General features: G+C 45.9%; 1 protein-coding gene across 2 annotated transcripts; it reads right to left on the bottom strand.

The window, feature by feature from the left end:
• Positions 1 to 3,688: 3,688 nt before the first annotated feature.
• Positions 3,689 to 13,298, bottom strand: bach1b (BTB and CNC homology 1, basic leucine zipper transcription factor 1 b). Of its 2 annotated transcripts, none has more exons than XM_063014121.1 (5): positions 13,059 to 13,298; positions 11,462 to 12,499; positions 9,651 to 9,857; positions 8,497 to 8,839; positions 3,689 to 3,766 (listed from the first exon to the last, which is right to left on the bottom strand). In XM_063014121.1, the coding sequence occupies exons 1-4, from the start codon at positions 13,296 to 13,298 to the stop codon at positions 8,498 to 8,500; spliced, it is 1,827 nt and encodes a 608-aa protein (XP_062870191.1). In that variant the 3' UTR covers positions 3,689 to 3,766; position 8,497. The 2 variants fall into 2 exon arrangements, 1 of the variants encoding a protein (XP_062870191.1); XR_010015252.1 differs by having other exon boundaries at positions 3,707 to 3,766; positions 8,309 to 8,839.
• Between the last annotated feature and the right edge of the window lie 1,393 nt (positions 13,299 to 14,691).

The raw sequence follows: 14,691 nt of genomic DNA, 5'->3' as shown, positions 1-14,691 counted from the left end.
GGAACACCCCACAAGAGCTGCAGTTTTGGAGATCTGACCCAGTCGTCTAGCCATCACAATTTGGCCCTCGTCAAACTCGCTCAGATCCTCACGCTCGCCCATTTTTCCTGCTTCTAACATCACTTCACTTGCTGCCTAATATAAGAATAACCCCCCCCACTAACAGGTGCCGTGATGAAGATAATCAGTGTTATTCACTTCACCTGTCAGTGCTCATAATGTTATGCCTGGTCGGTGTATATAAGATGCTTATTAGAGTGACCATTGGGTTCATTCGTACCTCCCTGGCCAGGGCTGTGGACAAACAGCCAACTCTAGGAGGGTTCAAGTTGGCGCCAAGCTGTTATTGAGGCCACTGAGGTCCTTAGATATTGCTTTCTGTCCTTGTCCTGCCAATGTATTGTGGGTCCTTCTAGACCCAGGTGTTGGCCTTTCCAAATTCATATTCCAACACGCAGACTCCAGTTGTGTCCTAGACGCTTCTCAAGGATAATTAAATCAAACAGGATGCAACTGACCACAACAACGAGGACTGCCAGCAGCAAAAGGGGTCTGAACAGTTCTCCAGTCGTCTTGTTTCAAAGCTCTCAGACTTGAGCAAAACCACAAAGAAGAGAATTCTCGAGTCCACACTTTGGAACCCACAGTTAATAATCACATTCAGTATGTTTTGCGCTGCTGGAAATATGAGACGGTAAACATATCTGAAGGATGAAAGATGCGGATAAGATGTGAAGTTTCATATTGCGCATTAAATCACTGCCTAACAATCCTGTCAGCCAAAGGTCAGCAGATTTACTCTGAATATAAATCTGATAAAACTTTGGCAAGTAAAACCATGCTGGGGGTTAAAAAGTATGTGGACACCCCTTCTAATTGTTGGGTTCAGGGCTTTTAGTGTGTGTAGGACAGTTGTGGCCTAGTGGTTAAGGTACTGGACTTGTAATCCAAAGGTTGCTGGTTCAAGCCCCACCTCTGCCAGATTGCAACTGTTGGGCCCTCAATATATAAGGCCCTTAACCCTCAATTGCTTAGACAGTATACTGTCACAGTACTGTAAGTCACTTTGGATAAATGCTGTAGATGTAAATCTATTGCAGTGATAGCTCAGTGGTTAAGGTACTGGACTAGTAAACAGAAGGTTGACGGTTCAAGCCCCGCCACCACCAAGTTGCCACTGTTGGGCCCCTTAATTGCTCGTCGTGTAAGTCACTTTGGATAAAAGCGTCCGCTAAATGCTGAAAATGTAAATCTACTGCTAGGTAACATATAAAATCAGTCTTATCAAAGAAATGATGGACTGTAGCTCATCTGTTCTCCTGTAACACATTTATCAATCAAAAAAGACCCTCATATGACCCCCACTGACACTGATGTGGGTGCTGAACATTTCTCATCACTGCATTGGCACTCCCAGGGTAATAGCATGGATGGCATGGTAGTGTGTTGTACACATTTGCGTGTACAGCAGTGCACTAACATTTCTGTGTCTGTGCTGTTAGACTTTCTTATTCTTTATCATGGGCATGAGTATAGAGTTGGCCCCACATTGGCGTTAATAACAGCCTCCATTTTTCTGGGCAGGCTTTGTGTCTTGGTATCTGTCGATATTTTTGTATGTAGGAGTGGGTCAAAATGACATTTCTGTCTCTGTGTGTCTGCTTAACATTTCTGCAGATAAAAATGAAGAAAGTTAATGGATTAATGAATTTAATGCAGCGCAGTAATTAGTATGCATGTCATTTATGTTACCTTAAATTGGCCTTAAAAGCTCCAGCATGCACTCGAAAGAAAGTACAAGCGATAGTTGAAACCCCCTACATTTATCTCTGCAGAAGAGCCCTGTAATAGAAGCACTTGACTTCACAGATCATGTCTGTGTCAAGAAGAAGTGCTGAAAATGATTTGGCCTGAAGCTGTGAGCTTCCTGAGAACGTGTGAATGAAAGAAGGAAAGATCGGCCGTGGCAAAGAGATTCAGCTTGTTTTTCATCGCAGGATTGTCGTCGTCCGACCTCGCTGCTGCTCTTATGGAGAGAACAGAACAGAATTTAGGACAATAAATGCTGGGATTCACTTCCAAAGTTTGTAAAACAGACTGGTAGCTCTGTGTATTTCCGAGAGCTAAAAACAGCCAGTACTGGAATGAAAGACGGCTTAATCTCGGCGTGTACCGCCAGCTTAATTTTCAGCCTGTTTTGATTAATTCCTGGATTGGGTTCAGATCTCTGCATTACCGTTTGCTCGGCCTCTAATCTGCAGACCCACGGATCTTAATCAAAATCCTGAAGCAGATTCTCTTTGTTGTGTGTTTTAATCTTGAACGAACAAGGCAGTGGATTATAGGTCTGTCGTTCCTGAGCGCAGCATCTGATTTCACCCGAGTGACAGATCTGGAACAGTCCGTCATTAGGACACAGGGTTACATTAAAACGACATAAACGTCCATTTCAGTAAAAAATAAGTACACATACATCAACTTACACGTCTTGTTAGCGATGCTCGCTGCTCCTGCATATCTGGCATATAAAAAATAGTAATTTTGCATTCCTTAGTTTCACTTGTCATGGATATTATACCTGGTGTTAGGATTTAAGTACAGGGATCCGAAGGATTAAAGTTTATTTGCATATTCAGCCTCTCACCGTGCTCAAATCAGCTTAAAATTGCCTACATAAATCAGGCATGACTTCTCATTTTTAAAACTGCAGCTTTTAACCTCCTGATTCGTGTTTTTTTAAAAGCTTGATCACTTTTGTTTCTGCTGCATTTATTATCAGCTTTAGTAGCAATTATAAGATGGTAAATTGAGGCCATAAAGGGATGCACATGGTCACTAACTGCACTTAAATAAGCACTGTGGCATTTAAACAATGCAGAACTATACGCAGGCTCAATGTGTGCCAGTAAATCAGCTTTATAACCTCCAGATTGTTTATATTTTAATGTGCACTGTGTCTATACTATATTTCAGATCTTTAACCTGCTCAACTTGGTTTGGCTTCAGGCCTACTACTGAATGAATCGAAAGGTGGGTGGTGTGTTGAACCCAAGAGGGAATAGGAATCGATTCCCATATTTCTGACTCTGTGAACAAGGAATCGATTCATGTTTTGTAGTCGATTCCCAGCACGAAACAAATCCGACTCTCAAACACGCCAAACAGAGAAGTGTGTTTAGCAAGAATCGGAGTGTTTTAATATTGAAAATCAATTATTTAATGATCTTAATATTAAGATTAAATCTTTATTATGTAGATTTGGTTTGGAACTGGTTTGAAAACATGCTGGAATCGATAATTTCATACTACAAGCCAAGGATGGATTGTTCATATATGATATGTGATAACGATCTGCTATTTTATTATTTAATTTAACTTCACTTTGCTGCACTGATTTACTGTAGTAGTTTAATTAGACACAGATAGTGAGAGTGAGTGACAGCAGCTTGGGTTTAATGTTGATTTACTAAAGGTAAAGCACCACAACATGTGACAGTGGCAAAATTATGAGACATTTATTGTTCTTAACATTTTATGTTAAAATTTGCAATTGTGCAGAAAAATGTGCAAACCCTTTAAAATACTTTTTTAATTGTGTTATTTTATTTATTATTATATTTTTAAAATTTAGCAAGGGCGGCAAAGTGGCGCAGTAGGTGCTCTGTCGTCTGGGTTTCATTCCCTTGAAGGCCAGGGTTCTTTCTGCGTGGAGTTTGCATGTTCTCCCTTGTCTACCTGGGTTTCCTACAGGTGCTCCGGTTTCCTTCTACAAATTCAAAGACATACAGTCAGACCAGTTGGAGGTACTGGAATTTGCTTTATGTTTGTGTGTGTGTGTGTGTGTGTGTGTGTGTGTGTGTGTGGTGATAAGACTGGCGACCTGTCGGTGATCTTTCGTTTTGGTCAGTGAGACTGAATGAATGCGTGGATGGTCAGTCAGTTAGAAACTAGAAGCTGATCTGTTAGCGCCCTCTCGTGTTCATACTGAGTTAAGAGCTCCACTAGTGGGGTAATCATGCAAGCAATAAACAGTATTGAACGTGTTAACCATCCATTTACATGCAGCTTTATATAAAACTAAGTTTATACTACTAATAATAATCATATTTAATTATATAGCACTTTACAGAGGGTAAAGAGGCAGTATGTACTGAACAGAATAAATCCCAGGCTGAAGTGAATTAGGAATAGTAAACTGTTTATTGATTTTGCCACTTTGCAGTGTAAGACAAGTAAAAAACATTGGACCCTGCAGCAGAGACGACAAAGAGGTAAAAAGAGCAAAATCAACCAACCAACCAAATCAAACATTCAGATAATCCGAGTACATAAAAGAAAATAAGCATTTTTATAAAAAATGACAAATGTTTTACCCTGTAATAGCCAGCCAACACTGGATCCAGTTCCGGACTGATTTGTGCTGATGACAGGATTAAGTAAAGTGATGCGTTTGCTGTCCATTCTGAAATGATCACAGGGGTCATTCGCAGGCTCATGTAAAACTAAAAAAGGTTTTAGACACAGGGCTGCGCCTGAGAGGGGGGAGGCCGGATGGGATAAAGCCTCCTTACTGCTCCTGTTACAGTGACTCACTGTCTGGTCGAGGCAGTTAAGTGTGGATTTGAGTGGCCAATTCATCTACTGGCTTTTACAGCAAGAGGTGATATAATGGATAAAGGAGTCAAAACAGCATCGGGAATTCCTCCGCTACACACACCATATTTTCAGCACTTAGCGGACGCTTCTATCCAAAGCCGCTTACAGTACTGTGACAGTGTATTGTCTAAGCAATTGAGGATTAAGGGCCTTGCTCAAGGGCCCAACAGTTGCAATCTGGCAGAGGTGGGGCTTGAACCAGAGACCTTTCCGTTACTAGTCCAGTACTTTAACCACTACGCTTCTGTTATCTTGTGGATCGTTTAGTGAGCATATTGTGACATCATGTCTTGTGCTGTCTGTGGTTCGTATTGCATTCATACCTGAAACTAATCGCACCAGAATTAGTTTAGAGACAGATCGACCCTCCTGCTCAGGCGGTCTCGGCCCGCTTATTTGAGAGAGAGTTGGAAAGGAAGCTTCACTCTCGCCGTAACGAGCAGCACTAACAGAGCAATCGCACCAGGGTTTGTTTTAATCCAACCAAAGCTGACGAGTATAAAAACAACCTTAAGAGAAAACTCGGAAAAACTTGTCTAGATAAGAAGTGTTTTGCGCTTTGCTCACCGAGCAGACCGACAAATTTGAAAACCATTTAGAAACTATCCACGTGTGATTAACACAGATAGCTCGAACTGTGGTTATATTGAGAGGACACGAGCATCAAAGAAAGTGGGTTCATAAATCTTTACTGTCTCGCCAATTAAAAGGCAAATTCAACTAAGAGCCACGTCATATGAACCTCGTCATACTGGGGCACTGGAGGCGTGTTTGAAAAGTTCAGTGGCAAACTGGGTCGAAGTTCAGATCAGACCTTTGATCTTTGAGCGTCACGGCAAGCGCTAAAATCACAAGCCAACACGTGCTGTGTGTGCGCTGCACGCCGCTATGGAAGCTGAGCAGCACTGTCACGCTCTGTAGGGAACAATGGTAGAGCCGGCGCAAGTCATTTTCATGTGAATGTCCCCTTAAACTTTACAATTTAAACTAAGTGAGTCTTGTGGAGGTGCAGGGTTTTTGTGAAGGAGATGCAGGGTTTTTGTGGAGGAGGTGCAGGGTTTTTGTGGAGGAGGTGCAGGGTTTTTGTAAAGGAGGTGCAGGGTTTTTGTGGAAGAGGTGCAGGGTTTTTGTGGAGGTGCAGGGTTTTTATGGAGGAGGTGCTGGGTTTTTAAGGAGGAGGTCCAGGGTTTTTGTGGAGGTGCAGGGTTTTTATGGAGGAGGTGCAGGGTTTTTGTAAAGGAGGTGCAGGGTTTTTGTGGAGGAGGTGCAGGGTTTTTGTGGAGGAGGTGCAGGGTTTTTTATGAAGGAGGTGCAGGGTTTTTATGGAGGAGGTGCAGGGTTTTTGTAAAGGAGGTGCAGGGTTTTTGTAAAGGAGGTGCAGGGTTTTTGTGGAGGAGGTGCAGGGTTTTTGTGAAGGAGGTGCAGGGTTTTTGATGGAGGAGGTGCAGGGTTTTTGTGGAGAAGGTGCAGGGTTTTTATGGAGGAGGTGCAGGGTTTTTATGGAGGAGGTGCAGGGTTTTTTTTATGAAGGAGGTGCAGGGTTTTTGTGGAGGAGGTGCAGGGTTTTTTTTATGAAGGAGGTGCAGGGTTTTTTTTATGAAGGAGGTGCAGGGTTTTTGTGGAGAAGGTGCAGGGTTTTTTATGAAGGAGGTGCAGGGTTTTTATGGAGGAGGTGCAGGGTTTTTATGGAGGAGGTGCAGGGTTTTTATGAAGGAGGTGCAGGGTTTTTATGGAGGAGGTGCAGGGTTTTTATGAAGGAGGTGCAGGGTTTTTGTGGAGAAGGTGCAGGGTTTTTTTTATGAAGGAGGTGCAGGGTTTTTATGGAGGAGGTGCAGGGTTTTTATGGAGGAGGTGCAGGGTTTTTATGGAGGAGGTGCAGGGTTTTTATGAAGGAGGTGCAGGGTTTTTATGGAGGAGGTGCAGGGTTTTTATGGAGGAGGTGCAGGGTTTTTATGGAGGAGGTGCAGGGTTTTTATGGAGGAGGTGCAGGGTTTTTATGAAGGAGGTGCAGGGTTTTTGTGGAGAAGGTGCAGGGTTTTTTTTATGAAGGAGGTGCAGGGTTTTTATGGAGGAGGTGCAGGGTTTTTATGGAGGAGGTGCAGGGTTTTTGTAAAGGAGGTGCAGGGTTTTTGTGGAAGAGGTGCAGGGTTTTTGTGGAGGTGCAGGGTTTTTATGGAGGAGGTGCTGGGTTTTTAAGGAGGAGGTCCAGGGTTTTTGTGGAGGTGCAGGGTTTTTATGGAGGAGGTGCAGGGTTTTTGTAAAGGAGGTGCAGGGTTTTTGTGGAGGAGGTGCAGGGTTTTTGTGGAGGAGGTGCAGGGTTTTTTATGAAGGAGGTGCAGGGTTTTTATGGAGGAGGTGCAGGGTTTTTGTAAAGGAGGTGCAGGGTTTTTGTAAAGGAGGTGCAGGGTTTTTGTGGAGGAGGTGCAGGGTTTTTGTGAAGGAGGTGCAGGGTTTTTGATGGAGGAGGTGCAGGGTTTTTGTGGAGAAGGTGCAGGGTTTTTATGGAGGAGGTGCAGGGTTTTTATGGAGGAGGTGCAGGGTTTTTTTTATGAAGGAGGTGCAGGGTTTTTGTGGAGAAGGTGCAGGGTTTTTTATGAAGGAGGTGCAGGGTTTTTATGGAGGAGGTGCAGGGTTTTTATGGAGGAGGTGCAGGGTTTTTATGAAGGAGGTGCAGGGTTTTTATGGAGGAGGTGCAGGGTTTTTATGAAGGAGGTGCAGGGTTTTTGTGGAGAAGGTGCAGGGTTTTTTTTATGAAGGAGGTGCAGGGTTTTTATGGAGGAGGTGCAGGGTTTTTATGGAGGAGGTGCAGGGTTTTTATGGAGGAGGTGCAGGGTTTTTATGAAGGAGGTGCAGGGTTTTTATGGAGGAGGTGCAGGGTTTTTATGGAGGAGGTGCAGGGTTTTTATGGAGGAGGTGCAGGGTTTTTATGGAGGAGGTGCAGGGTTTTTATGAAGGAGGTGCAGGGTTTTTGTGGAGAAGGTGCAGGGTTTTTTTTATGAAGGAGGTGCAGGGTTTTTATGGAGGAGGTGCAGGGTTTTTATGGAGGAGGTGCAGGGTTTTTTTTATGAAGGAGGTGCAGGGTTTTTATGGAGGAGGTGCAGGGTTTTTATGGAGGAGGTGCAGGGTTTTTTTTATGAAGGAGGTGCAGGGTTTTTGTGGAGAAGGTGCAGGGTTTTTATGAAGGAGGTGCAGGGTTTTTATGGAGGAGGTGCAGGGTTTTTATGGAGGAGGTGCAGGGTTTTTATGGAGGAGGTGCAGGGTTTTTATGGAGGAGGTGCAGGGTTTTTTTTATGAAGGAGGTGCAGGGTTTTTATGAAGGAGGTGCCGAGTTTTTGTGGAGGAGATGCAGGGTTTTTATGGAGGAGGTGCAGGGTTTTTTATGAAGGAGGTGCAGGGTTTTTATGGAGGTGCAGGGTTTGGGTATGATCACTTCAGAAAGGACGGCACGCGATATGTAGTGGAAGTTAAGCGTTACTCACCCACCTGTCAGTATTATTTATGTGATATTCAGTTATTTCCCTGATGGGTAAAATTAAGAACAGTGAGTTTAACAGAACGTCCATAAGAGTGGAATTAAAATGAACCTATTTAAAGAGTATAAAAAATTACTCTTCGGTGCATAAAGTAGTTCGTAGAACAATCGGAAACTAACCTGAATCCTGAATCCAGAGAGGACTCGGCATACACGAGAAAAATATAATGTACAAAAACAGGGAGAAAAAAGAATAGAGGTGATCTGATACGCTGATTGTCGGCATTAAATAATTCTTCATAAACCAAAACGAGTTACTGCACGCTGCATGTTCCTGATTTAACCACGTGTAGAAGAGAAGGAAGCACCTCATGATTCGTCTGTATCGAGTCCGTTCATTTGGTCTGGAGAGATGGAAGCCAGCTGACCGTTCTCTCTGTGCGGCGGCTCAGAGTCGATGCCCGAACCTGGTGCCAGGGGCTGGAGTTCAGGTTCAGTGCAGCACTGGTACATGTGCGCCTTGGTGGACATGTGGGCGGAAAATGGGCACTCGACCAGAGACGTGTACTTGGCCAGTACCTGTAGCTGCTCGGGCCCCAGGTTGGCCTCGGCGCAGAGCCTGTCGTATAGCACAGAGTAGCTCTGATACGTCTTCAGCCTCATCTGGTCCAGCTGCCGCTTTTCGGCCGTGAGCGTCTCCTTCTCGCTCCGCTGCACAACACAAATGGGAGATAGAGGTAAAATAATCACAGTATATGTAACCTGTAGCGTTTATTTACTAGCCACTTTATTAGGAACGCATGTACAATTGATTATATGTAGAATGATCCGATAAGTCAGTCATGTGGCACCAGACACGGGTCATGAACTGCAGCTGAAGTTCTACTTGTACAGCTAGGAACAGGAATCGGAGGCTACAGTGGGCACAGGCTTGTCTAAACTAAACAGTTTATAATCTGCTAGCACAGCAACACCGAAAATTGGCTTCCAGTCTGCTGGGTGGGGAAATACCGGACTAAGGGGTGTGGTTATTACCCTTATTAATGCTGTGTAAGGACCGTGGTTGCCCAGGGCGCCTGTACAGAAAGTGGAGGAGTGCAGAGGTCGGGGCGTGTCTCTCCGTATGCAAATCCACCGAAGTATGGGTGAATGAAAAAGGGACACGCTGCTGCCGGCAGGCTGGGCGCCTACACAAACTGATCAGCTCATTCATAGGAAAGGTGCCGGAGGAGAATCCTCATAACTAAAGCAGTTACGACCTCTGCTGGCTGATTGATGACACTGCACGGCGATCGGTGCGTGGCTCTGCGTGAACTTGCCATATAATCAAATAAATATAGATAATAAATAAATCTGCAGTGATTAAACGATGCAATCTTGTCAATACGGACCAAAATCTCGAAGGAATGTTCCCAACATTTTGGTGAATTGGACGGACAGAACGGAAACGAACAATTCGGTTGTACGATTTACGTTTATTCATTGTAAGTAAAGCAGAGAGCGTTCGATCATGGTCACTCACCAGTCTGTTGATCTCACGCTCCAGGCTGTAAATGCAGTCCAGCTTCCTCTTGCGGCAGCGGCGGGCGGCGATGCGGTTCTTGCAGCGGCGCCGCACGTCGTGCACGTAGTCGAGCTGCTCGCGGGTCAGCTGGTACGTCCTCAGGAAGTTCTGGAAGTCGTTGCGGCTCATGGACGTGATGCGCTCCACGGACAACGGCAGCTGCATCTGCGGGGCGTGAGGGCGGGCGACTGTTAGACGATCTGCGTCTGCAGCGGGGTTCGCTGTTTCTAAGATCTTTAAACGCTGGCAGCGGTTATTTTTAGAAGAAGGAAAATAAACGGTGAATTCTTTGTAAGCAGCTTCAGCCTGCTGTTCATTTTCATCCCCTCTTTATTGGAAGGTTGTAAGAACCGTAAGAGCAAGTGGAGTCCATGTAAAGAAGCTCTGAGCCTTTTTTCTAGACTGTGCACTCATAATATTGCACATTTTAGGTGTTGCTGGTCTTGCTGCACAAAAACATCATGCACACAAGGAGCCAGCTGTGCTATCGGCCCGTTGGGCGTAAGGTGCATACAGACATGATTGGCTACATCATGGTGTACAGGGTGTAAAACATTTGAATAATGTATACACCGATCAGCCATAACATTAAAACCACCTCCTTGTTTCTACACTCACTGTCCATTTTATCAGCTCCACTTACTTTGTAGTTCTACAATTACTGACTGTAGTCCATCTGTTTCTCTACATACTTTGTTACCCCCTTTTCACCCTGATCTTCAATGGTCAGGACCACCACAGAGCAGGTATTATTTAGGTGGTGGATCATTCTCAGCACTGCAGTGACACTGACATGGTGGTGGTGTGTTAGTGTGTGTTGTGCTGGTATGAGTGGATCAGGTAAACACCTCACTGTCCCTGCTGGACTGAGAATAGTCCACCGACCAAAAATATCCAGCCGACAGCGCCCCGTGGGCAGCGTCCTGTGACCGCTGATGAAGGTCTAGAAGACGACCGACTCAAACAGCAGCGATAGATGAGCGATCGTCTCTGATCAGACACGATCCGCTCATACCAGCACAACACACACTAACACACCAGCACCATGTCAGTGGCACTGCAGTGCTGAGAATGATCCACCACCTAAATATCTATGTGGTAAGTGGAGCTGATGAAATGGACAGTGAGTGTAGAAACACGGAGGTGGTTTTAATGTTATGGCTGATCAGTGTATAGTACCTATGAAGTAACAGGATCATCCCTATATACAATATAGTGTTTTGAAATGAACACTGCATTCATTTTTATTAGAAATGTATTAAAATCTGAGGGAACAGACCTTGTTCCTCCTGCAGTGTTTATTATGCCAGTTCTTTATGAACTGTACTGCAAAGCCCAATATCGTAGGAGCGATAAACAAACAATACTTCACAGCGTTTAGTTAGTAGGGCATACAGCTCTCTGTGAGACTCTGGCAGGTGAATAGAAGCGGCTGACGACACGAACGCTGCAGTTCTGGCTTGTTTGTTTGTTTTTTATATACTTGTGTGTTTTTATTTTGCCATAATTATCACGTTCGTGGTGAAATATTGTAGACAGTAACCAAGAAACTGGTCACCACACGCTGCAATGGTTTATAATTATGGAACGGCTCTGTGTCAACAGGTCGACTTAAGGTTAAGGGTTGAGGTTCACAGATTGTACGTTGTAAGCAAACCGCCGGCATTTTATGGCACTGAACAAGCAGTAGCTGCACGGGCGGCCATGGGAGTAAGTTTTCGAAGCATTTACATGAAATGAGATCGTGTCACATGACGCCAGGACCTCACCTTACTCGCTTGCTCTCTGAGGCCCGACTCGCTGTCCCCATCCGAGTCCGAGCTATCGGAGTCTTCGTCCGAGTTCACGGAGGAGGTGTAGCGACACTCGGCTGAGACGGGCGACACCTCGCAGCCTCGTGGCCGATCGCTCGCTGCGCCCACGTCCCTGAGAAACGGGCAGTGCAGCTCCGGGCTTTTCATGACCGCGCCCGGGCAGGGCACCGGAGCCGGGAGTAAAGGCTGCAGGCTGCAGACGGTGGGCCAGGTGCTGAGCTGATTGGCTACCTCCATCTCCACGCTGCTCCTCCGAGAACTTCTCGGGCAGTCGGTTTCAGAACTACGATCTATAGAGGAGCCTTCTATATCGTCTTTAGAAGGTGGAGAGATAGGAGCGGAGCGTCCCAGAGCGCAGGAGGCGATCATGGGGCAGATCTGTGCCGAGCAGAGATTTCGAGGCGCTTCGATTGAAGACTGCGTAGCTGTTGGGCAGCTTTCTGTTGAGGTGGATCCAGGAACTGATCCTGAACATGGCAGGCGGGTTAGAGAGCAGATGCTCTCGGCGTTCTCAGCCTCGGCGTCCACGCGGGCCTGGGCTTTCCCGCAGGCCTGCAGGAACTTGTATTTCGGACAGAAGTAGTACGACTTCGCTCGGGCCTCTGCCTTCGTCTCGCTGTGACACGGACTTGCTGCATTTTTATCGAGGTTTGAGGAGCAGTTCGGCTCGTTCTCCGTGTTCTCCGGCGCAGCCCTGGAGTTCGGAGGCGGTGGAGAGTCGCCTGGAGCATTATCGGCGTCATTTTCATTAAAGCTCGGGTCAGCCTTGGCTTTCCAGAGATCCCTGCAGCAGCGCTTCCTCTGGAAGCCCATCTGAGAACTTTTGCTGCTGTTGAAGAACTTGGGCAGGAGGAAGTCGAAGCAGGCGCTGTCCAGGTTTTTGAAGCCCAGCGCGGAGGCGCAGTTACGGATCTCCAGCACGTTCTCCTTGGTGAAGAGCAGTTTTGATGTGTAGGCGAACTGCAACAGAGGTTCAAATCCCTCAGCAGATACCTAAAAAAGAGAAATATACATGGTTCCTAATTTATACATGGATGGTAAATATACTTTGTGCATCTGTAGTCCACACATGGATGGTTCAAACCCTAGTTTAAACCCCACCACTGCCAGGTTACCACTTTTGGGCCCTTGACCAAGCCTCTGCTAAATGCTGAAAAATCAGCCTACCACCACTGAGATCCCACTGAGATGTGCTGCTGACCAGCTGGGTGCCCACACAGACACAAATGGCTATGTCAGTAAGGGGGCTGGTCATGCAATTACTGGCTCTGCTGGCTGGTCGAGGCTCCTGCATGAGAGATGGTTCATTCACCAATGGAAGGGTGCGACTCTTCATACACGATACGGCTCTCTGTGAGACCCCGTCGCTGGCGAGTGAAAAGAAGTGGCCGATGACTCCCCCCCCATATTCTAGTATGATGTGATATTGCCCATAATTCTTTTTACATAACGGTTTCATTGCACAGAAAATGTAACAGCACACCTGGAATAAAGATCTTATAAGATCCGTATTAGCTTTCTATATTCATATCGATGAATATTCCGCACTCACGTCGTCTGGTAGGTTGACCACGAGTCCCTGGCCTGTCTGGCTGGACATGCGGGCGCTGAAGTAGTCACTGCATGAGGCCAGGACCGAGCGATGGGCCCGGAAACTGCGGTTCTCCACCACCACCGTCACGTCGCAGAGGAGATCCTTCTGCCTCTGCTCGTCCAGACATCGCAGCACGTGTGAGCTGTGCACTGACGACTGGAAGGTAAACACCGAGGTCCTGCAGCTCTCCAACGCCATGGTAAATCACATCTAGTTCAGAAAGAGGAAAAAATTAACAACCAATATGAAAACGAGCAATATATCGATGGTAGCTCGTTATCCTGTTTGTAGGTATAAACACAAACTACATACCACACAAACTACTTACTCTTCAGTATTGTTTACTTTCTGTGATCGTTTCTGTTACACTAGCCCACCGCCACTGAGATCTGGGTTAGAATCTTAGCTGTGCGTCCACCCTGACACGTCTGGCTATTACTGAGGGAGTGGATGGACTGCCGCCTGTCCGGGGTATTCCGAGCACACCTCAAGCCCAACCAAAATAAAACTCACTCACTTTCTTATCCGCTTATCCAATCAGTGTCACGGGGGGGGGTTAGGGTTAGGGTTAGGAGCCTATCTTAGCTTTTCAATGGGCGCAAGGCACACAGTAACACCCTGGACGTGGCGCCAGTCCATCTCAGGGCACACACACACACACACACATATTCACTTATAGGGCAATTCAGTGTCTCCAATTAACCTGACTGCATGTTTTTGGATTGTGGGAGGAAACCGGAGCTCCCGGAGGAAACCCACGCAGACACGGGGAGAACATGCGGACTCCGCACAGAAAGGACCCGGACCGGACCGCCCGGCCTGGGGATCGAACCCGGGACCTTGTTGCTGTGAGGCGAGGCAAAATAAAACATTTGATGAACATGAAATAGAATTACTATTCCTGCCTAATTCCAGTTTTCTGTTTACCTAACCGTAATAAAGTTTTATTTTAAGCAGTGAAGGGTGGAGACGAACCCCTAACGTGAGCAGCCGTAAGAGGAAGATCTGCTAACTAATAAGCTTCCAGCTTCATACAGGTTACACGCAGGTCTTACTCAGGTTACATAAGGACATTGTGCTCTACAGATCATATCAGAAGAAAATTACTTCCTTTCATGAACTGTAAAACTAAAAAAGCATACAGGTTCTACCTCACATAACCACACCAGGCTCGTCGCTAACCTGCCTGTGTGTCGTGGCCTCTAGTTCCTCCTGTTATCAGGATTTACAACATGGACAGAAGGACTTTGACACGTACCGAGTCACGTACTGAGCAACATGTGTTCGACCATCAAACTGGTGCAACATTTTGACCTTTTTAACACATTTCTTAATACAGCAGTGAATAAAAGCTATAAAAATTTAATAACTTAGTAAATCATGCCGGTATGTCGACGCCTGACTGTCCGACAGCACCGCTGATTATTTGAACCCTGGATTTCAGCAGTAGTGTGCTAGTATAATTTACCTCAGCACCACCCAGATTATTAACTGACCATCTTTTATGCATTTGTAAACAACCTGCATGCAGCACTTAGGTTTAATTTGGTTTGGGTGGGTTTGTGTATAAAGTTATTCGTTTTTCATTAAC

Source organism: Trichomycterus rosablanca, chromosome 18 (genome assembly GCF_030014385.1).
Source record: "Trichomycterus rosablanca isolate fTriRos1 chromosome 18, fTriRos1.hap1, whole genome shotgun sequence".
In the NCBI taxonomy this organism is placed as follows: domain Eukaryota; kingdom Metazoa; phylum Chordata; class Actinopteri; order Siluriformes; family Trichomycteridae; genus Trichomycterus; species Trichomycterus rosablanca.
The sequence above is the reverse complement of the archived record's forward strand: the minus strand, read 5'-3'. Positions and strand labels throughout refer to the sequence as shown.

Coding starts and splice junctions, on each gene's coding strand:
- bach1b (XM_063014121.1), bottom strand. CDS start 13,298: ATGGCGTTGGAGAGCTGCAGGACCTCGGTGTTTACCTTCCAGTCGTCA. Junction 12,500..13,058: donor TGGTCAACCTACCAGACGAC/GTGAGTGCGGAA, acceptor TCTCTTTTTTAG/GTATCTGCTGAGGGATTTGA. Junction 9,858..11,461: donor TCAGAGAGCAAGCGAGTAAG/GTGAGGTCCTGG, acceptor CACGCCCCGCAG/ATGCAGCTGCCGTTGTCCGT.